Here is a 23157-nt window from a genome sequence, read left to right as displayed (position 1 = left end):
TGGGAACTGTGTATCCACTGCAATACCGTAGTTGAGTCTGACCAAAAACTGCAACTATTTATCCTCATTTCATGTTCCTTGACTATCTGTTCTTTCAACCTCACTGCCATGACTGCTGCTTGCAACTCCAATCGTGGTATTGACAGATGCCTCATCGGTGCCACTCTGCATTTTCCAATGACAAATGCTAAGTCAGCTGAGTATTCTTTTGGTTGTGAACGTAGATAGGCCACTGCACACATCGTGTCTTCAGATGCGTCAGCAAACACATGAAGTTCGGCGTTATCCCTCTCTCTGTTGAAGTACCTTCTATCGATGCTTGTCTCAACCACTATTGGAAGTTGTTCTCTCCATCTCAGGAATTCTTCTTCTTCACTAGGTTCCACTTCGTTGTCCCAATGTTGTCCATTCTTAGTCCAGATGCCTTTCAGAAGTCGTCTCATATGAACGCTGAACGGAGCAAACAATCCGATCGGGTCGAATACTGAAGATACCAATGACAGAATCTTCCTCTGGGTTATAGGTGCTTCAACTTCCTTGTTTGTACCTCTGCATACTTGAAGACTGTCATCAGTAACGGTCCATTGTAGTCCTAGCACTGAGGATCCCTCCGTATTGGGTTCCACTTCGACTTGCTTTGTGTTGCCGATTGACTTCAAGTCTTCTGGGATTGCTTCGGTAACTGCATCATTGTTGCTTATCCACTTCTTCAGTTCAAATCCATGTTGTGAGAGAAGAGGTTTTAGTTGGTTGAAGACTTCAATTGCTTCTTCCGGGGTTTCTACTGATTTGATGAAATCATCCATGTAGAAGTTGTTTTGTATTGCCTTGGTTGCTATTGGATACTCTTTTTCGTTGTCCAGTCCCACTCGCTTGAGAGCATAGTTCGCGCAAGTTGGAGAACTCTTAGCTCCAAATACGTGACGCTGATATTCGTATATCTGAACAGGTTCGTTAGTTCTTGGACGCCATAAGAATCTCAAGCAACTTCTATCCTGTTCGGGAACTTGCACTTGTAGAAACATCGATTCGATGTCAGCTGTCAGGGCTATTGGTCCTTCACGGAATCTGAATATTGTTCCGATCAACCCATGTAGCAGATCAGGTCCTGCTAGTAGCTTATCATTAAGGCATACTTCTTTGTACTTTGAGGCAGCATTGCAAACACGTCTTACTTTGCCAGGCTTGTTCGGGTTTAGCACTGGATGATGTGGCAAATACCATTCTTTCCCGAAGGTGCCTTTCACTTCGGACTCGTCCAATATCTTTACGAATCCTTTTTCTACATCTGTATCGATTGACTGTTGATACAAATTCTTCAGGTTTGGGTCCCTTTGGAATCTTCGCTCCAGTGAGTAAAGCTGACCCAAGGCTGAGCTGTAATTGTTCGGTAGGTTTGGCTCTGGTTCACTCCACAGCATTCCCACTTCATACCGCTCGCCTGTGAACTTTGTCGTACTCTCTAGCATCTTTTGTGCCTGCAGTTCCTTCTTTGACTGACTGACGACGTTGATTTTGGAAGCATAGGTTTCTATGTCCCACCAGGTTTGGATATTCTCAGCCACTTTCACATCTTCAGTGAAGGCGAAATGACAAACATTTTGTCTTCTTTTGCCCGTCATGGGTCCACTGACTACCCATCCTAGCTCTGTTAGAACGGCAAAAGGTTCACTTCGTGTTCCTATCTTGTAGTCCAATGGGCGTTGTAGCTCATAAGCATCTTGACCAAGGATGATGCCAACTTCCATCAAGTTGAAGCTTTTGTTGGGTAAAACACTCAAGTGGTTGAAGCTTTGCTTCAGCTTGTTGTAGTTGTATTTTGTGTTTCCCAAGGAGATTGACGGGTGTGCAAACGCTTCGATTGAATGCACCTTTGAATGTAGTCCCTTTATTTTTATAGGAACCTTTTCTGTCTTCAGATCCTTCGTTCCGTGTATGCCAGCTATGTTGAGCATCACACCGGTGCCTTGGGCTCGTAACTTCTCTTGCACACTTTGATCGATGAATGAAACCGTTGATCCACTATCGAGGAAAGCATATGTGTTCAGCCTGTTGCCACCGCTCTGTATTGAGACAGGAACTATCTGAAGAAAGCTAGTAACTTCGTTACTCTGGCTGATTGTTGCTGCACTTACGTTGACTGCGTGATTGCCCTCGTCCATTTGGTTTTCTGAGTGCAGCAATCGGTTGTGCTTCTTGATGCATCCATTGATGCCGCACGCATTGACTTTACAATCTTTGATTGCATGTCCTTTGCCTAGACATCCGTAACATAAGCGTTGCTTTCTCACTGCTGCGTACCGATCATTCACACTCATATTCCTGAATAGTGGACAGTTCCATATTTTATGAGTGCCATCAGCTAGCGGACAGTGATCACTTTGCGTTTGCTTCGTTTCTTTCACGTTGGAACTTGCACTGAAGTTCGACGTTTTCGAGAACCGTTTGTCTCTATTTGTGCTTCTTCGGTCTTCTTCTCTTCGCTCTCCCTTGAAAGCTGAAAACCCTTCGTGCACGAATGCTATCCTAGATAGCCACTTTTCAAACATAATTAGATCAGGCCAATCTTCATCTTTATCATCAACATAGAACCACCACTTCTCTTTGAGAACTTGGGGTAGTTTATCTACTGCCATATACAATGTCGAGCTTGATTGCAGATCACCAATCTGCTTGTACTCTTTGAGCACATTCACAAAGTTCGAAACAATAACTGAGAAACTGATCAGACCTGTTGAGTCGTGTGGTTTCACCTGACTTGCTTTGCGAAGACTCTCCAGTTGTGCATCAATGATCACATGAGGCCTTCCAAATTTCCTCTCCAGAATGCTCCATGCGGCACCATAGAACTGTCCAGAATAGCCCATTCCAGAGATTGCTGACCTTGCCTTGCCTGTCAGCAGAGTCTTCAGATGGCTCATCTTCTCTGAGTCTGGTATTGGTCGTTGATCCACTGTAGCAATGAACATACTAGACCACTCCGGCCATTCGAGAGGGTTCCCGTCGAAGTTGTTCAACTTCAGCTTTGGTAGGCTACTACTACCTGAATAGCCAGTGTTGTATCGTAATAGACCAGCTCGGGGGGAAACGTCTCGGTCTTCAACACTTGAGGATCGGTCTCGTGAACTGCGATATCGTGAGAAGTGACTTTGCCTGTTCACTTCAGGGGTTACTTCGAAGCGAGCTGTTGATCGATCTGGTGTTAGAAGGTTGTCGATTCTGCTGGCCCAGTCAGAGACATCTCTTTTCTTGGGGGTCCAGTTGAAAGGCGATTTGTCTCGAGCACCAGTTGATTGGGAACGATCATCATCGTTCTCTAATGCTGTTCTCTTCACTTTGCGCTCTAGCTCACGCTCTTCCTCCAGCAGTTGATGCTTGGTTTCCAGTTCCTTCATTTGCATTTCCAGCTCTAGCTTCCTTCGCTCGAACCGTGCTTGTTCGAGTCGCATCTTGGTTTCGAACTCGATATCGAATTTCTTCATCCTTTCCTCGCGCCTTTGCTTTGCTGAAGATGTTTCCGAAACATTCTCCGTCTCTTGGCCACTTGCTGTTGCTCCATTTTGCACTGTTTGAGCAACTGGGTTGTCCGCTTGGTAGTTGTTGTTGCTCTCGCTGTCGTTCACTGCTTGAGCTGTGTTGCTTTGCTCTGCATTCATTGCTGATTGCGTGCCTTTGCTTATATATGCAAGCCAATGATAGTCCAAACTTGCTTTGCACTTTCTTGCTTCTTTCAGATGCTCTTCAACGAAATTTGCTTGGTAGGGCACAAGCTTGTTTCGACGCTGCAGTTGCTTGGGTATTTCTTCCTCTAGGAGGTGGACAGTCTGTTGGTAGAGGACCTTTAGTTTGTTGGGTCGATCTGAATCTTCAATAATTTTGTAGCCAATCCCTGTTTTGGTGTTGACTTCTTCTAATAAGTCTTGGAACTTCTTGTCGTACCTTTGTGCTGTTGATTGAAGCTCCTCTCTGCTGATTGTGTTAGGATTGCCTGATTGCCTTTTGCTTTGCTTGCTCTTTTTAAGCGAGGTTAGTTCTTCAACGTAATTTGTGAAGTGCACTCGCAACTTTCGCTCTGCCTCACTGGCGTTGCGCTGTTGATTTGTTTGATTCTCTTTGGGGGATGCCTTCGGCACTCTCTTCATCAGATTGGACAGCAGTTTGCCTTCCACTGTCCGGGTCGGCGGACCAAATGTAACGGCTGCTCTCCTATCAAAGTCAAGGAAAACTTTACACCGCCCAGTTCGTTTCAGCGGTTTCAAATCTGTCCGGATATTGTGTTTTTGCAGTTAACTTTTGTGAACTGTATTATCCGCTATACTGTAGAATACCGTTGCATTACTTGTTGCTCTATCACTCTTGATAACTAATCGCTCAGCTTTGCTGTTTAACAAGCTTGTTTCTCTCAGAATAACAAAATAATTCAAATTGAAACAATCAAAATTTTGTTGAGTTTTTGTTAATAACTCAAGCTATAAACCGAATTTAGGAATTCTATTTCCAACAAACTGTAGCCTTGTAAATTGGCTATACTTCTACAAAGTTTCAGCTTTCTGCTACAAAGATTACAGAAAGGGGCTCAATTACTGTAACTATAGGTGAACAAGAATAATAATTTTTCTAACTTTAATGTTAGCGAGTCTCTCTATTGGTTTCAGTAACACCAATGTTGAACTAGAGTAGGCTTCGTTAAAGCCAGTAAGAGAAACTGACTTTATGCTTTGCACAAAGTTTCTCTTACTTAGGAACTTCGTTCCTCAGAAAGAAAGTTTTGAGAATATCAAAGTTAATTCTCTTTTCACAAGTCAAAGTAAAGTTAAAACTGTACAATCACTAATATGATCTACAGAAACAAGACACGATAACAAGTAATTTACCGCTCAAGAAAGTGTGCATCAATACGCACTGTATGTCAGTTTAATATAACCAAAATTGCAGATTTCAACTGATTTTTGGTAGTTTTTCAAGCTCCTTTTATGCTGCTAGTCACGTGGATTTACATGTCAAATTCAAATGTTGATTGGTTGTAGATAATGATGTCGACAGAATGTGAACACTTTTCCATAACGTCACTTTTTCAGTGTAAATTTGATGTCATGGGAAATTTGTTAACCATGTAGAAGTTTTGTCGAATATTCTGTATCAATAACAGGTTGATTCGCAATCCAATCGCAAAGAATCTGATGCAATACTGTTAAGTCGTAGTATTGTTTTGCTGGTGGTTGAGGTAGTTCGAGTTTGAGTTATAGTTTGACTTCATGAATGACGATTGTGTACTAATAATAGTTGCTAAATATAAATGTTGAACAAAATGAACAAATCCGTTTGGCTTCGATAGAATGTAGCATTAAATTTCGCTTGTCACACTATTCTAGCTTTAAATCTTGAAATGGCCTTGAAGCGCTATTCAATTTGATTTCTGAGTTGTTAAGCTCAGCCGCAATACTATCTGCTTATTTAAATTTGTTGATTGTCTCTTGTCTTTTCGTCCTAAAATTATTTTTGTTTTAGTTCTCTCATTTTTGGTTTTGTTAGCCAAAACTTTTTTATCACGTTTTTGTTGACTGACTTGAGCCTTTTCACTTTATTTTGCAATTGCCAGTCTAACGTAATAAAATATTTGGTTCTTTTAATTTGACGTTTCCGGTTACACCTTTTGAAAAGCAGAAAAACAACAAAAAAGAATTGAATGTTTTTAGAAATTTTGTTGTGTTTTAGATTCGCTGATTTTCGACATAGAGCCGAGTGACCAGGAAGTTGTGGCTGGCCAAGACGCTTTTTTCCACTGCTCAGCTGACGCACCTGTCATATTCTGGGAACTGCATCACCAAGTAAGTCAGAAGATTCCTTAAATGAATAAATGACAGTGTAATAGCCCCGCCTGTACTTTTTGCCTAGTAAAAAATCTACACCTGCTGCTAAGAAGCGCTGGTGTATCGGTAGTACAATCGATATTTGATGTTTAAACTGTTTTTCCGAGTGTTTTATGTTAGAGATTCGATTCATCAGTTTGCAAATTGAGAGAGTGAGAAAATGTTTCAACATAGCTTCGTTATGATGTCAGTTGGCGGACATTTGGAAAAATTATTAAAAACATTGAAATTATTTAGAGTCGTATACGGGTTTTATTGATCAAGAAAGCCTTTTTAAATACTTGCTAAAATATATTGCGGAAAATTTCTTCATAGGTGTTGCTGTCGTGATTATGGCAAAAAAAAATTTAAAAAAATATATCTGTGATTATCAGCTAAACAAATTACGAACAGCAGCTGTATAATATATTCTTAAGGCTAGCACGTTTTTGAAAGCTTTGTTAACCAATTTAAAAATCAGTTCTCATAACATTTGGGGAATAAATAGCCGGCCAGGATTCATGCCTGGTTAAATGTCTGGCAATTTAATTGCTTTGTTATTCTTAACCGAGATTTGCCATAATTTGTGCAATTAATTTGCGACACTTTGGACCTGTACTCAATTCTGCCTAACACAAATACTTAAGCGTCGAGGGTTTTGTTTATTGTCCAAATCAAAATAAGTTAATAATAATCCTGATTCGAGTTTTCAAGATTCCAGTATACTTTTGTTGAGTTCTTCAAATGATTGTCATGATAATAAGACGACCTAGAGCACTTTCAATGATTTTGTCGACCTTGATCTAAATTAATTCTTTCTTATTGATTCATTTTTCGTTTTCGAACATTTTGTTTGTTCATCAACAAAGCTGTTATTATCATAATTGACAGCAAATCTTTATAGATGTTTGCTTAGAAGTTAATTTGTTTTCTTTTTAATAAGATTATTTGTTCAAGAATATTAGCCGCGAGATGTTCAAAAACATTTGTTGCATCCTCAAAAAACAATAATCTGTGTTTTAGTTCAAAGAGAGACTATTTGTAAGGAATCTAAGATTAAACATCAAATCTAAACGAGTTTAAAGCTTTTGAAAAGTTGCAAAAATCGCTGAAAAAAAAAGAAAAGAAGAGCTCAATGAGTAATAGATTTGAGTTGTGGCGCTCTATCTTCGCTTTGAAAAAAGAGAGGGAGTAATTTTCGGGAAAGCAGTGGAGCGTAACGTGTCTTTACAAATGTACAATAGCCTTAAAAGTACATTAAAGCAACAGATATTTGTTGAGAATTTTCCACTCGAGACGATTTTTGCTTTCAATTTAAGTCCCATTGACTTACCTGGAGCAAAGGGGAAGATTAAAGCAACTTTTATATTTAATTCCGACATTTTGCATTATTTATTTGTAAAAAGCTTTCCATCAAAACAAAAAATCAAAAAACAACAGCGGTATCTCTCAAAGTTAAGATTTGACTAAGAAAAAGGAGCTTTAATTAGGAAAAAGCCGAAAACATTAAACAAGAGATTTGAAAAATGTTGTTTTCACTACAACGCTTGAAGCTCTCAAGCCAACCATGATTTCCGAGTTTTCTCTTGATCAAATTGAAGCCTTGCAATTTAAATTGATTTAAAAGCATTTCCTTTACCAACAAAAACCTAAAATGTTCTCAACATCGTCATATTAAATGCGCCATCTTGTAATAAACACAACTCTCTGCCTGAATTATTAAACAGCTCTTAAGATCGCTTGAAGTGAGCGAAAAACAAACAAATGATGCATATTACACTTTAAAGAAAAAACAATGGTTTTTTAGAAATTGCGGGAAATCAAACAGGAATTTGAATGTTGTGAGTTTGTTTTTTAAATGAAAGTAAACAAAGCTTTCTTTCGTTGCTCTTTCAGTTGCCAAAGGGTGGGTTCTAATTAGGTCGCTGACCTTTTACTTCAAAGAGTGACTCAAGTGTAAAAAGTAATGTAGACAAACAGTGCTGCCGCCGACCGGTTGAAATGATACCGTTATATTATTTATTCTTCACTTTGTGCGAAAAACAGATGTATTTTATGTTTTGTTTAATGAGTCCATTAATAATGTCATTAAAGTGTCTTTTGTCCTCACTTGTCTTCAATCTGTCTTGCATTCAAAAGTTGTCCACACAATCGAGGATCATAGGGTCCGGACAAAACAGTCCCAAATGGCAAACTCTATGTTTGTATTGTTTCACACAAGGTGTGGGATTCGAAGTGTTTTGAGGTCAGGTCAAGTTTCAGGCTGTTTTCAACAATAAGTTCAAATTACTGCCATTAACTTACATTTTTTCATCCTTAAACTAGTCTGTCGCCGGAAAGAAATAAAAAATATTGTGCATTTTCCACTATAGCCTCCATGCAAATATAACTACCTCAATAATGATATACTGGGGTAATGCGGGAGAGGGAGTATTCGGGTCCCAGACATACCATACCTTGGGACTATCAGAGAAAAGCAGACAAAACGGTCAACTTTTTGTAAGGAAAGAGGGCAAAATCAATTGTTTTGGGGAAACAACCCGAAAACACAGCATTTGGTACATAAAAAACGTAAACAGCTTCTTTTTGCAGAACGGACAAACGGAGTTGCTGTTTCCCGTGCAAGAGAATGACGACCAGAGAGTCGGAGTGTTTCCCAACAAAACCCTCTACATCAGGAAAGTGCGCCCTGAGTTGGACCCGTTGGGGGTATCTTGCGTGGCTGAGTCAGAAAAGTCACACGCGCGGCTCATCATCAAAGGTTTGTTTCCATTTCACGAATGAACTACTTAATATTTCACACTTTTGTATTATACCTAACTGGGTATTCAACCAATTTAGTTGATTGCCCTTAGCGGGCTTTTTGTTCTCAATGGGCGTGAACACTTGAAAAGTTATCTTTCACAATAGATCACAATTTTGAATTCTAATTAGGCAGTAGAAATATTTCTCAATTAGTTTTTTTGTCTATACGGTGATTGGGTATGATCTTTTTGTTACGTAGTTATACAACAAGGCAGGGTATATTTTTACCCAAAGGGTGAAAAATCCTCGGAGACGAGTAATTGTGATGCAAAAATGAGCATTTTTAGAAATAATTGGATTCTTTTGTTAAAGTGAGCAGAGCTCATTTACATTTTCCATACGATCTGCGAACCATTCACTGCCAAATGCCAATCTTAGCGTGGGCGGCCAAGAGCAAAATATAGGGAGATAACAAAACAAACGGAGGGAATTGTTTCTTGTAAATAATAAAAGAGCAGCTCTGTTAGGGTGGGCAAGGAAAAAGATAGGTGATGGCTGAGGGACAGGGAGGGAGGGGGGGGGGGGGGGTTGTAAATTAAAGTGCTATTGGGCCCAGGCTAAAGGGAGAGAAAGATGTTTGAAAATAGAGAGAAAGTGTGAAATACAACACACTTAGAGTGAGTGTTCAACTGCAGCAGTTAAAGCAGTCAGTATAAAGGAGCAGTTTAGCAGGCAGTTTGCAGTGTCTATATAATATAGGTGGTAGTAAGGGGTAGGTGTGGGGTGGGGTGACTTTACTTTGCAACCTTGGGCTAAATGCATCACCTCAATAGACTTGTTTGATTGATTTTGCATAATGAAATCGTGTCTTTACTCAACAATTGACAGATATTGCTTGTGGCCAAATGGGCCGAGCGTGTGAATTTTTATTGATTGCTTTCCTTCCCTTTCCCTTCTCAACCCCCTCTCTCCCCCTCCATTTAGTTCACACTCCCTCAAAACTGTTCAATGACTGCCCCCCTCTCTTCTGTTTACGATGCACCCTACCTTCCTCCCCTTTTGAACTGCACTTACCCGCTTAATCTCACCCCTTTAACCCTGCCCAACTCACATTTACATGTCAAAAGGATCCCTACTTTATCGATCCAAAGCTATAGCCCACCCTCTCTGTCTCACCGCCACCCCTCTTATCCCTCCCACCCTTCTCCCACCAAAGGGAGAGAGGAAAGGGTGCTCGATGGAATTAAATGTGTGAAGATGATGGGTTCCGATCGAAAATGCTAAATCCGATCTATACTGAGTGAGTAATGGCTTAAAATCCATGACTTGGTTGACTGTATGACTAATCATCACTTTTCGAAATTAAAATTTCGCCATCACCTCTTGACCTCAAGTCTTCCAGCATGAAAGACAGACTAAAGTTTTCCCGAAAAGCGGTCGAAATCTTAACAATTGAAGTTATATGACTCTAGGCTTTTTCCTTTTCCATAGACCAAAAACTATTTGATATAGGGTCATTCGAATTCGAAAAACTTAATTTTTTTAAAAAAAATCTTAAAAGTATACATGTGATATGAATGAAAACGGTGCTCAAAACTTTTTATATATACTTACTAAGAGTGCTGTTAAACTATCGAGCATTTCGCTGCGAGAATGTGCTCTAATGAACAGAACCACCCCGTTGTTTTGTAATTCTTTCATTTATTTTCTGCTGATTATTGAGTCCGAAGTTTTAGTAAAGTTAAGCAGCTTTTTTGCCAGAAAGATCAGACAGCTTACACAATCAATGCTGCTGTCATCATAATTCTCTGTGTTCGGAGTTTCAGTGAACTTTTTTGTGTTTTGACAGATCACTATGGCTGCAAAGTGCCCATGTTCAAGCGCACTCCCAATGCAGTTGTGGCCCCTCCTGGTTCTACGATTCTGCTGAGATGCACTGTTGAGAATCTGGACAGAGAACACCACAGAGTCGATTGGTACTTCAGGTCAAAGAGAGGCTTCTCATTCGACATCGTCAAACCAACTCAGAGGTAAGCTTCACAAAACCTACCATTGTTCCAACTTTCAATGAACGGGGGGGGGGGGGGGGGGGTTGGTACTTAATGTTAGCCTGGCTTTTCTTTCGTTGACTCAATTTTGACCAACCGATATCTTTTGCGCGAGCTACAACCCCAGACATTGCAGAATAGTTAAATTGCAAGATTCGTACTAACTCGTACTAAGTGGTGTAATTTTAGTACGATTTAGTGCGAATCTGGAACTTATTATTCCTGGGTAACTGGGGAAAAGTGGTTCAGTTGAAACGCTTTAAAAAACTGAATCGATCGTTGAAGAGACTTCCAATTTTTAGGAAAAATAGAGATTTAAAGTTTTCACTTTTAAAGTTTTCAAAAATAGAGAATTAAAGTTTTCACTTTTAAAGTTTTCAAAAATAGAGATTTAAATTTTTCACTTTTAAAGTTTTCACAAGTTTTGAGTAAAACAGCAACTGTGAAAATCGCTATTGACGGGTATTGACATTTTTAGTCAAATTGAGATTTCTCTTTTCATTGTCATAGGTTCACCAAGTCTTTGACAGCTAAATTTTGATTTTCAAACTGCATAACTGTGTTTTCTAGACGAATGATTCTTCCTTCTGGCGACCTTCAAATCCTGTTCGCTCGAGACGATGACTCTGGTCATGATGCCGGCGAGTACAGATGTGTGGTGTTCTGTGGCGGCAACGACCAGGACTCAGTAACCGCCAAGGTCGAAGTGACGAAGCTGACTGAGACAATTGACAATGACGTCATTAGAGCCCAAGATGCAATGGAGCTTTCCTTATATCTATATGGAGGTCAAAGTGCTCCCTATGTTGTGCGAGTGAACTCGAGTGAGGTAGAACTTGCGTGGTTGAACCCCTATGAAAACAGTTGCGGGACGCTGGAATTTTATTGGTTAGTTAATTTTTCAATAAGCAAGAGGACTTTGTGAACGTCTGCGCATACAACAGAAAATTGCAACAGGGTTATTTTCCTCGATGGCCTGGGTGCTATGAGCGCAAAATTATCACCCAACAATCTACCAAAAATGATAGCTTTTCACTGTAATTTTGTTTTAAAATAATGCCTATTCGAGACAATACAAGGAGCTTATTGATATGAGGAGCTTACTCTCAAAGTAAAATTTATTTTAATTTGATTTGAATTTTAGAATATCAAAGTCATTGCTCATTATAGTGAACTCTTTACATCAACTTACGGGATCTTTTCTGCTAGCGCCCCCCAGCCTTATATAGCCGTTAAATTTGCACCCCCCCCCCCAAAATCTAAGTTTTCGTGAATTGTAAGAGCGGTACTTGCATTTTATTGAAACAAGAGTGTCTAGACAAGAGTGTCTTTACACATTTATAAATGGGGAGTGCCTAACTAAGCGGGGGGGGGGGGGGGGGGGCGCTAGCAGAAAAGATCCAACTTACGAAATAGTATCTTCAGATTTGACATAGTAACTAGTAACACTAAAAGAAACGATTTGAACATGGCTGTGAAGATACAGGTTCTCCTATTTTTCCTTTTTACAAGCAATAATTTTTGTCATATAGTTGGTTCTCTGGTCTTTTTTGCATTGTTGACTGGATATTTTTCGGAAACTTGTAAGCCGGTAAACAGTCAGTTCGTGTTGGGCCGAATACCTTCGAAGTTTCAGTCGTTTGTTTTATAAAAATGACTTTTTTGTCAATATTTGCCTGAAAGTAAAAGTTAAATAGCCTACTTATTTAAATGAGTCCTCCGCTTTAAACATCACTAGCAAGTACAACTAATAAATTATACTTAGAATAGTTTATTGCCACAATTTTAGCACTAGATTCATTAGGGCCATAAACACCAATTTGGTAGGAAAATAGGGCTTAAAAATGGCTCAGTATAAAACATAATCCGTTATTGCGTTGATTTACACTGTTTTAGTTTCATGTGCAAAGATAGAGGTCTAGAAGTGCCAAACTCTCTCAATATCGCGTTTATCCAATCAGATTTCGTCTACAAAGGCACTTTATTCTGAGTAGAAATTTTCACGACCAAGTAGATTAATCCCGGAGATAGGAAGACTTTGTAGGTTTTGCCTAATTGCATGTAAAGGTAAATTCTGAATAGACTCGCAGCGTTCTTGCACAAATTGGTTGTTATTTTATAATTAGATTAATCCCGATTACATGTTTGTTTGGTGATATTTGAGTGTATTTAGCTTTATTGTTTTGCTGTATTCCAGCCAAGATGGTACGATGTCAACATGGAACAGATCTCTGGATTGTTACTCGATGGTACTGGACACAGAAACTGTCAAAATAACTGGACTTAAACCCTCTTCAAAGTGCATGGCGGCCGTTAGATCACGAAGTGTCAATTCTGGCTTTACAACCAAACTCAGCCCAATTACCCAATTTACCCTACCAGGTATAAATTGTTTCGCTACCATTCGGTCTGCACCCCCCACAGACCATTACCCCCAATTATAACTATTTAACTAGTTATTACAATTAATTTAATTTCAGGTAACACTTCTTCCCTGGACGGAGGCGTGGATAAAACGGGGTCTCAAGACACAAAAGTGAAGGCTGCTTTGAAGGGGGAGGTTGTTTCTTACTCCCAAATTCAACTGTTTTGGACGATCGAACCTCAACGAGGCTTTATGGTACATAAAGATCAATCAATCACTTGTACTCACTAACTTAATCAGCTAAACATGAAAAAAAATTTATAATTAATTTTTATAACTAAAATACAATAAATTGTCGATCGAGAATTATTGAGGCTTATTTTATGCCCATAATTATGGTTTAGTTTATTTATGTTCATAAGGATATTTTTGATTAAAATCTAATTGAAAAGGTAATATTTTGAATATACAACGACATGCGCCAATTCTTGAATGTACTTGAGCTGCAAATAATGCTGAATTACTATAAATTTATTATATCACTCTATAAAGATATTAGAATGAAGATTTATGACTTGAATGGTTAAGTGATCTGAGCAGACAAGCAAAAAGATTGACAGTGCTTGAAAATTAAGTTGTGCATTAATAACTAGAATGAACTTATAACCATGCGCAACAATTACAGTTAGACATGCTTAATTAAAAATTGCTAGCATGAATAAAATTGAAACTGTCACATTTAACTTGCCCCTTTTTAAGAAAACTAAATTAGAAAAACGATCTTCAAGATTTTATTAACATCGCAGAGAATGGCAGTTTTTAAGAGTTTATAAGAATATTTTAAAAGTAGAATTCCAGCTGGTTGTTAAAAACTTTTGCCATGTGAGCAATATTTGAGTAAGTTGTCACATTTGACGTGCAAAATGACATTGTTGATTTGACATTTTAGGGGTTCGACGTCAAGTGCAATTACCTGAACGAGACCATCAGAGAACTCAAGTACAGTATCAAAGATGGCTCATACAGAAGTTTCCGACTCCGTGACTTAAACGCTTCCACAGTTTACGATTGCATCGTAATCGCTCTGGCCCAAAATGGCAAGAATTTAGTAACCGATGCTGTGAAACTGAAAACAGTCCCAAAACCTCCTCCTCAACCCCCAACTGAACTGTCTGCACGACCCAGCGGAGATGCTTCAGTTCTGATCGAGTGGGTAAAGCCCAAAGTTGGACCTTTAGATGGTGAAGTCACTGGGTACCAAGTCTGGTGCTATAACGGCGAGAACTTGATCCAACAGAAAGTTCTCAAACTCGGTCCAGATGCAACGCAAGTTTCTCTCCCATTGCCCACAGAGTATGCGCAGATCAGAATTGAAGTTGCGGCTATGTCTGGTCAAGTTGTGGGTATCCGTTCAAACCCGGTGCTGATAAAACTGTCGCCCAACGGGGGGAGCGGAGATTCGTTTTTGGTTTCCATGTTCAAGAAACCGTGGTTGCTGGTGGTGACTGGAATTGTTGTCTGGCTGCTGCTCTTTGTAATCTGTGTGTTCCTTATTAGACGATATGTGTCGGAAAAGTTCTCCGGTTCAGGTAAGAAAATTTTTTTATAAAAATGGCAATATCTGCGAAATCCGATCAGATTTTATTGAGCGATTAATGTAGATGTTTGATAAAGTGAAAAAAATAAGTTTAAAATTTTATCATGCAAGACATGACGTGCTATCAAAAACTGCACAAAATGGTTGTATAACTTTGGTGTACCATTTTGTTGATAATACTCAACCTTTGCTTTAAGCTTTGACATTTGCATGACCAAAAAATAATGTGAAAAAATAACACATTGGTGACAAGGTTATTGAAACATTGTGTTGTTCAGGTCACATAAACTCACAGTGCTGCACGATGGAGGCATTTAGACAGGGAACCTATGCTACAGCTTACGATGACCCCAGATCCCAAAAATGGATGCAGAATCCAGGTGCTGACGTTCTCACCTTACATCCTCAGAACCCACTCAGTTGCCAAGTTGTCACCACCAATTTCAGTAATTGTGTCGCGCCAAACGAGCATTTTCTGGCACAAAATGGCGCCCAGTCTGGTAAATTCCAGCAACCAAACAGCAGTAACCAACAGCAATGTCTGGCGGACCTCGACAGTCGATCGGTTCCCAATTTAGTCTCCGACGTCGGCAGCGATGAGAGCTATGAAGAGATCGCGACCGGAGGAGATCCCTCCCCCAATCAGATTGTGACGTCACACAGTCACTGCTGTGGCAGTTTGGTGCCTCACTACGCAGTCTACGATCCGAAAGACTACTCTCCGAATCTTTACGAAAGGGCCACCCCGATATCTCAGGACACCATGTGCTACAGCACAAGTTCGACCAATCCAAAGCCAAACAGTAAGTGCTCTTTTTTGGTTTGAAATTTTGCTCGCTCGATCATACTGTTGTGCCTGCCCATTTTAAAACCATTAAAATGTTTCAAAAAATTGAAACTCTAAATTAACGCGACCATCGAATTCGATCATCATCATCATTTCATTTAAGGATTGTATGCAATCGATTTGGACTTACATCGTGTTTCAATGTCCAAGACGCATCAACTTATTAGCTCGTGTCTATTGGACAAAAAGCAAATGTTCTTGAAAAATTCTGACAAAAATATCAATTGTTTAGGTATGATTCAAACAACCAGCTCCTGTTCACCCGCCTACACAGTCCATTTGCGACCAAAAATGGGCAGCAATGCCCTGATGCTGCGAACCACATCTTTCCACAGTTGCATGGCCAACAAAATGGCCTCCACCCACCATCCTCCAGTGCCACCAACCTCATCCGCCCACCCAGTCACCATTCTGCCACGCAACAGCACCATCATGCCACTTGTCGGAGCCTCGACTGTCGTTGCCGACGATCCAGGAACCCCAAAGTCATCTACTGTTTCACCACCACCCCCTCCCCCAATGGCAATGACCACCATCCCGAGTTACCCACACGAAGCACACTCAACCACTGTTCCCAGGCAGAACAAAACCAGAAACAATCACATAAGCCCAAATGTAGCCCCGGGTTGTTCACACATGCCTGCCTATTACCACGAGTTAGACCCGAACAGACGATCAGACACATATTCGGAGGGGGTTTTAACTGGCGCTTATGAGGAGTTACCCAATTTTTCGAGCCAGACATTGAAGGCCGATTCCCGAACATCGTCGCATTCGAGCGACAAACTGTGCCGAAAGCACTCGTGTAGTAACAAAAACATGTCAGTAGACAGTGCGTGCTAACTCCGTCCTTCACCAAAAAGATTACTGAGATGAAGAAAAAACACTTTATATACTTTTACAGCTCTTCGAAAAGGTATCAACGGAGAGTGAAAAGGAAACAAAGACTTAGCTGCCGCAATACTTAGCAAATAGAAAAAAAACTAATTATATTATTTTTGTACATTTTAATTTCTAATATGTCCTGGGCTGTTTATTAACAAAAAATCTGTATTCACAACATTTCTTTTTCGACATTGAACAAAGATTGAGCTGCTTGCAAGAACTTTATGGAAACTGACTCAACTGTTGCAGAAAAAAATGCCGGAAAGACCGTCCTAAAAAACTTTTGAATATGAAATTCAAATATTGATCCATTTTTGCTTCGAGCTTATTCAATTGAGGTGGAACAGTTGCCGTTTTGTGCAGAAAACATTTCTCTTCTTCTGTTAGATTCGGGCTTGCTAAATGAACAAGCACTTTCAAGGACAAATTAGAAAGTAGCTTTGGAATAGCATAACAAGAGAACTATAGAGCTATATTTAAACAAAGCCAATATTAATATTTAACGATTTTTCAATATACTTAGTTAGTAATTACAACTAGTGCATGAAAAACATAAAAATGCATCACTACCTTCAAAAAATCAGTCTTGCCATGCACAAAAAGGAAATCTCATTATAATTGCATCGTATTCTTAAAGACTGGTTTGCGTTGAATTATACTGTTCGTATAGATTATTATTGTAGGAAAACTTCCTATGACATCAAATTTACATTGAAAAATTGACGTTATCAAAATCTGGTATCAAATTCTGTTGCCAGCATTGTCTACAGCCAACCAAAGATGCAGCTTTGACATAAAAAATTAAACGACAGGTAGTATAAATAAAACTTGAAAAACGGCCAAAAATCATTCAAATTTACAGTTTTTGACAACTTAAAAAACAACTAGTGAGTACTCAAGCAAAAACCGTGACCAGTAGTTTTTTCTTACGAATTCACGTTTCTATAAATCACCTTACTCAATGTACAAATTACAATAAACTTCAAATACTGAAACTAGAATTAACTTCGACAATGTCAATTTTTCTTTCTGACGTACGAGTACTCCAACTAGGAATTATTTACAAAACATGAGGATAACTTCTATTACAGGCTTTATCATCGTTATCATTACCTGTTCGAAATTAGAAGAACGTTGTTGATCTTCAACCAAGTTAAAAAATCTATATCGCCGTAGATACGTCGACCCAAAATATTTAAGGAAGCTGTTGATCTTGTTTATCTGATTATGTTGGAAAAAAAGACTATTGAGAATGATCTTTGCGCCTGAAGGATTTTCAGCGTTCAGAACACCTTAAAAAAACGAATGGAGACCGACACTTCTAGAGGACATCAAGTTATGATTGCCAAAAAAATAAACAAAATCTTTCTGGCAGTTGATGGCACTCATGAATTTTGTAGTTGTTTTTTCAGGAAAAATAATGTTAAAGATACGGTCAGAGGACACGGTATTAAAATTATGGTATCATTGAACAGTGAAGGTATACTGTATAAACTTTTAGAAGAAAGCCGACAGAAAGCTACACTGAAAAAGCAATAACGTGACCAACAGAAGCAGAGCGACAACGAACCAGAGTAACGAAGTTATTAGCTTGCTTTAGATATCTCTTCTCTCATTAAAGAGCTGTAGTAACATGTTTTAGAAACTTGAGTTCCTCGATAGTGGATCAACTCTTCCCATAATTGATTAAAGTGTCTCAGAACCAATGTGAGGCTAAAACAGACACAATGTTTGTGATTTTGCTTTTGCAGAAAATGTGAGCAAAAATTATTATTAAAAGTTTCCAAACTTTGTGAAAAAGGCCTAAAATGATCGAGAAACAACGTCAACATTTGGTCAAAAAAGTTTATAGTCAAGCGGTGCAGTGTGAGAATACTGTGGCCCGCACCAGAGCAAAACCTAGCAGACCTCTACAATTGAGACTTGGGTCAGCTTTACTCAATAGAGCAAAGACTTCAAGAAGACACGAGCTGAAAATTTTTTATCAACATTCCGTAGAAACAGATATTAAGAACGGATTTGTAAAATGTAAAACTCCAAGGCAAATACCAATTGATAAAGAAATTTGAGAAAGAATTTTAGTTTTGGCACCGTTGAGTCGAAAACAGGAACAAGCAGAGCAAACCGCGACGTGTTTGCAATGCTGTATCAAAGTACAAAAAAAGTATGTCCATGCGACAAGGTATTGGGGAATCGATCGGTCACGGAGAATGTCGTTCCAGATATTGAACAGACAATGAAACTTAAACTGCTGGCTCCAGTCATTTGAGATATTAATCACCTAAAAACTTCGGCTCTCAATCATTTCTTGCTTGGCACCAAGATCATCTGCTTTCCCTGTCTACCATGCGTGGAATAATTAAGACTGACTTAAGCGGATTTTTAAAATTTGTTAGAGTTATGCAGACCATGTTTGTTTAATTTTTTGGGTCTTACTCATTTTAGAGAACACGCAATGAAAATAACAGTGAGCTAAAATCTGAAAGCAACCCAACTTAGCGAATTAATGTTGAGTAATTTTGTGAGAACCCACATGCTATATTGCTGTATAATACGTGTCAGGTTTCAGTTTTCAGCACATTTTTAAAGTTTCGGCTTCACTCTGTTTAGTCTTCGGAACTAGCGTAACGCCCTTAACGAGAGTTGCTGTATTGTTCTGAGCCACTTTAGTGAGAGTGAGAAACTACATATTCAAATGGGTTTTTGTTGAGTGAAAATTGGGCGATCGATATAATCATCGTAGAGTGTTGTGAGTGGTATCATTAGAAAGCCCGTCCAGCGTAAAATATGGAATTAAAAAGATACTTTTGTATTTCGTTTTCTACACACTGTTATCGAGATGTTAATTTTTCTGAACAATCGGCGGAATTACGATCAAATCTTCAAGCAACGTTAGATTTTTCCGTAATTTTTGTCCTAATTGTTTGTAAAGACTCTATAAAGACAACCCAAAAGTCAATTCCTGTGAGTTATAAATTAATCTGTGTATTTCCTTTATATTTAAATAATAGTTCGTTGGATCTGATACTAAGAGTTTTCAATTTTTTTTAGCATAATTGCAATTGTAAAGGTTCATTTTGTTTCCTTGTCAAATTAACATAATTGACAAGTCCTATCGCAGCAATGCATAGTTGGAAAAATGCACAGAATTGAAAAAGTCTCAACCAAATCTGTTAATTGTTTTTTTGTGTAGTTTATGCTTTTATGGGTGAGACTCAATTATCGCAACAAATTTTGTGGATTGGTTTAACATTTTGCCGGTGTTTATCTTTTTTTACTGGCTGTAAAGAATACTTGTCAAAGATAGGTAACAATTGCTTCCCCAAGACGTCTAATTTAAACTATTTAAACTTTAAAGATTTCAGTTAATGATTTCCAAATGAGTTCTTTTAAAAAATTAAAGGTTCTCTCAACTGTCACCGTTTTGCTCTCATTTTGGTCATCTTGGAATTCAACCTCGATGTCTCAATTACATTTTTTCATTGCAACTTTAGTTTCTCAGTTGGTTATATGTTTTGACTGATGGTTTCGACATTTTAATTTCTCATGAAATGTCGATCAAAATTGATTTGAACTTTTAAAGTCTGCTGGTATTTGTCCTTCTTTTGTAGTCGTATGACGTACACTGAATAATGACCGGTCTCAATTGCTTCCGATGGAGATATAAACGAACAAATTAGTGATTTAAGTCAGCAACTAATAAATAAATAATTATCTTTTTGAGTTTGTTTTCAAAAATAGAAACGTTGTTTGAACTTCGCCCTTTATAGCTATTTTTTGTCAACCAGTTACCCTATCGCATTGAGGACAGGTACCATATCTTTTCTAATGAAGTGTAGGTTCATTTTTTCTGTTTGGGTTTTATCTTATGTGCGTTTGATTATGTTCATATAATGAGTTTTGTTCCTAATTAACGTTTATTTGATTTTTATTATTGTTTCCTCTATTAACAAGTTTCATGGACCCACTAACGTTGCATTAATTTTTCCATTAGTGCTTTGTTGAACGAATTTTAAACTTTTGAATGTTTTCTATCTGTTCCTCATTTGGTAGCCAATTAAATCAAGAATGTGGATAAGCGGGTCGGAATATTATGTTGAAATGCACATTACTGGGCCTGTTCGAATCCACATTACCTTATTGTATCTTTTTCAAACAAGAAAACTAATAAAATAACGGAAATGTTAAAGTTTACATGCCTTCGGAATAATCAGGAAAATTTTTTGAAATAATCAAAATTACACATTAATGTTCTGGTTATTAATTGGTGTTACCCATTAAGCTGTTCGTTCCATTATATATAAAAATCGGACACAAATGGTCCTAACTGTCTATCTATTGAAAAATTTTCATGCTGACGTTTCAAAAACTCTGCTAAAGTTCTTTTGAAAAGAGTGTTGTTCTCCGTCGCTTTTACGTTAAAGGGTAACTTATGCCATTTTTGTATAACCTTCAAAATCAAAGATCTTTTACTCTGCTCAGTATACTTTTGCGTTCTTATTATCAGCTGTTTTGTCCGTTTGTTCTGTTTCAATTGTAGGTGGTTTGCACATGTTTCTGACACTATCCCCTGATTCAAGTCTGTGTGGAGTTTTAATATACTAAACTTTGAATTAATTAATTCAGCTGGTAGGACATGGGATTTGAGAAAGATATCACGTTAATGATCGAATTTATGACGCATATAACATATTTTTATGCCCTAATTATTCTGTCGATTTGTACGCTGTATGTTTTTTGCTGACAAGGTTTGTAAATAAACTCCACTGAAAATAAAATGAGACAGGACTAAAGATTTGAAAACTTGCCGCCTTACTTCCAAAGGTATATGGTTTCTTACTAGATAGAGTGAGCGAATGGCGGCGGACATTTTTTTTAAAACTACATTTACATGTGCTTCAAAAGTCAAATTCTAGTCAAGGTGTATTCCTAGATAACGACAACTCTCAGCAGTTTTTATTAAAATTCAGTTAAAAGTAACTCTTGGTTCTAATTCGTCTCTGGTAGAAAAAAAAGGTAGTTCTTTTTCATCAGCATTCAAAGTAAGTTGATTTTTCTTTTGTGACTTTCCGTCTTTAATGAAATATTTTCATTTTTTGTTGCAATTATTTCTCCTAGTTCATATTGACATAAAATACTAGTATCGTTTGTAAATTGAACAAGCTCAGTCACCTTTGGTTTTTTCTGAAAATCGTTAACGTATAAAAGAAAAATGAGGGGTCCTAATACTGTGCCTTGCGGTACTCCAAGATTAACGAAAATGTGTTCTGAGACCTCGGTGCCTATTTTGACGCATTGTGATCCTTCTTCGGGAAAAGTTTTATGAGTTTTCACATCACGAATTTATTAAGAGAGCAAATAAAACTACAAAATGTGAAAAATATTGAGAAAAAGTAGGTGAATAGATCATGACTGCAATAATATCTGAACAGAGATTTTTGTGTAACACTTGAAGATCTTCAAAAGGACATCCAAATTTCGTACAAGTTTCCCCAATACAAAAATATCAAATATTTATACATTTTCGTCGTGGTGGAGTGGAATGGTAAAGACTTACAAATTCGTTGCATGCGAGGATTCAAACGAAAATCACAAATAAGTGTATCGATTTGTCTTCTAATTTTCAAGTTTTGAGGAGGAACTTAATGTTCCTGAACTTTGGTTGTTTAAAAACATCGGTCCTATCCCCATTCCAGTTAAATAGCCAGCGCTCCTGCCAAAAGCACTAGTGTCAGTGTACTAAGTCCAACTGGCCAAGAAGATTCATGTTAATCATACTTATCCATTTGTTTTAGACCACCTATCTAAAATATGCGAAAACAGTCACTTCTCAAATAACCATTTTTGCAATTTTTGAGGAAATCAAAACTGCAGTGCTAAGCCAAGTGTTTTTCACACCAAGTTCAACATAGCACTCAAAGCACTCAAAACAAATAAGTGATTACCAAAATTTTTTTATTAAAGCAGAAGAATTAAATGGTGATCAATTTGCGATCAGTTAAAAAGACAGTTACAAGGCGAGCATTTTCAAATGTATAAAAAGGTGTATTTTGTGCTTTTTCCATACCATTGTAATCTGAAGTACTCTTCTGAAAGACTTTTCTCTCTTGAATTAAATTTGGATCCTTGATTTGAACACCCAATGTTCTTTAAGACTGAAAAAAAATTGGTTTGTTCATTTTTGTAACACTGTACTGCATCAAAATATACTACGTAAAATGGATGTTTTCTTGCTTATCAAGTTGATTGAAAAATAACGGTAAAACCCATTTCTCTTTGCTTTTAAAAGAAAGAATTATCAACTTTCGTATAAAAGTTATTGAGTCTGCAAAATGGTATGTTTTGACGTCATTGAATATACAGACCAAATGTCTTGTTGAGTCCCCGGTAAGAGGAACTGGAAAACAAACTCAATCGAAAAACCAAATCAGGCAGAGCAAATTAGCGATATCGCCACACAACCGTCGAGTTGACGGTCAAATTTTATACTCTCAACAGAAAGTTTTTATGCAAATTGTTCTATCTTTTTTATACTCTTCTTAGGTTTCTCTTTTTAGAAAACGGAAAAATCATTAGAGTACGATTAGAGCTATGTTCTGTTTTGTTGGTTTACTGATAAACCTTGAAAAAAGATGGTCTAACATATATATAGCAATAGCAGTTAACTGATTCATGACAATATTAAAACCTACGCGCTTGATCTTTGACATCTCGATTGGTTTATGAATTCCAGTCAAGTTGAATGAAGAAGTCAATTTATTGTTCTCATTTATCTCTGCTAACGAGTTCCAGCCTTGGGTTTGTTCCGTTCCCAGAATAGA

General features: G+C 38.0%; 1 protein-coding gene across 5 annotated transcripts in view; it reads left to right on the top strand.

Annotated features, from left to right (window-relative positions):
* Window positions 1-16513, top strand: part of LOC142358530 (roundabout homolog 1-like) — a 187213-nt gene extending 170700 nt beyond the window's left edge. For all 5 annotated transcript variants that reach the window (XM_075409942.1, XM_075409925.1, XM_075409933.1 and 2 more), the window contains exons 7-15: window positions 5716-5828; window positions 8442-8610; window positions 10444-10624; window positions 11213-11530; window positions 12840-13024; window positions 13123-13262; window positions 13957-14596; window positions 14883-15407; window positions 15684-16513. In XM_075409942.1, coding sequence (XP_075266057.1) covers window positions 5716-5828; window positions 8442-8610; window positions 10444-10624; window positions 11213-11530; window positions 12840-13024; window positions 13123-13262; window positions 13957-14596; window positions 14883-15407; window positions 15684-16294 — 2882 coding nt within the window. In that variant the 3' untranslated portion in view covers window positions 16295-16513. The remainder of the gene's footprint in view (window positions 1-5715; window positions 5829-8441; window positions 8611-10443; window positions 10625-11212; window positions 11531-12839; window positions 13025-13122; window positions 13263-13956; window positions 14597-14882; window positions 15408-15683) is intronic.
* The last annotated feature ends 6644 nt before the right edge of the window (window positions 16514-23157 follow it).

This window comes from Convolutriloba macropyga, chromosome 2 (genome assembly GCF_964194025.1).
Source record: "Convolutriloba macropyga chromosome 2, txConMacr16.3, whole genome shotgun sequence".
Lineage (NCBI taxonomy): Eukaryota > Metazoa > Xenacoelomorpha > Acoela > Convolutidae > Convolutriloba > Convolutriloba macropyga.
Note: the sequence above shows the minus strand (reverse complement) of the source record. Positions and strands in the feature narration are given on the sequence as shown.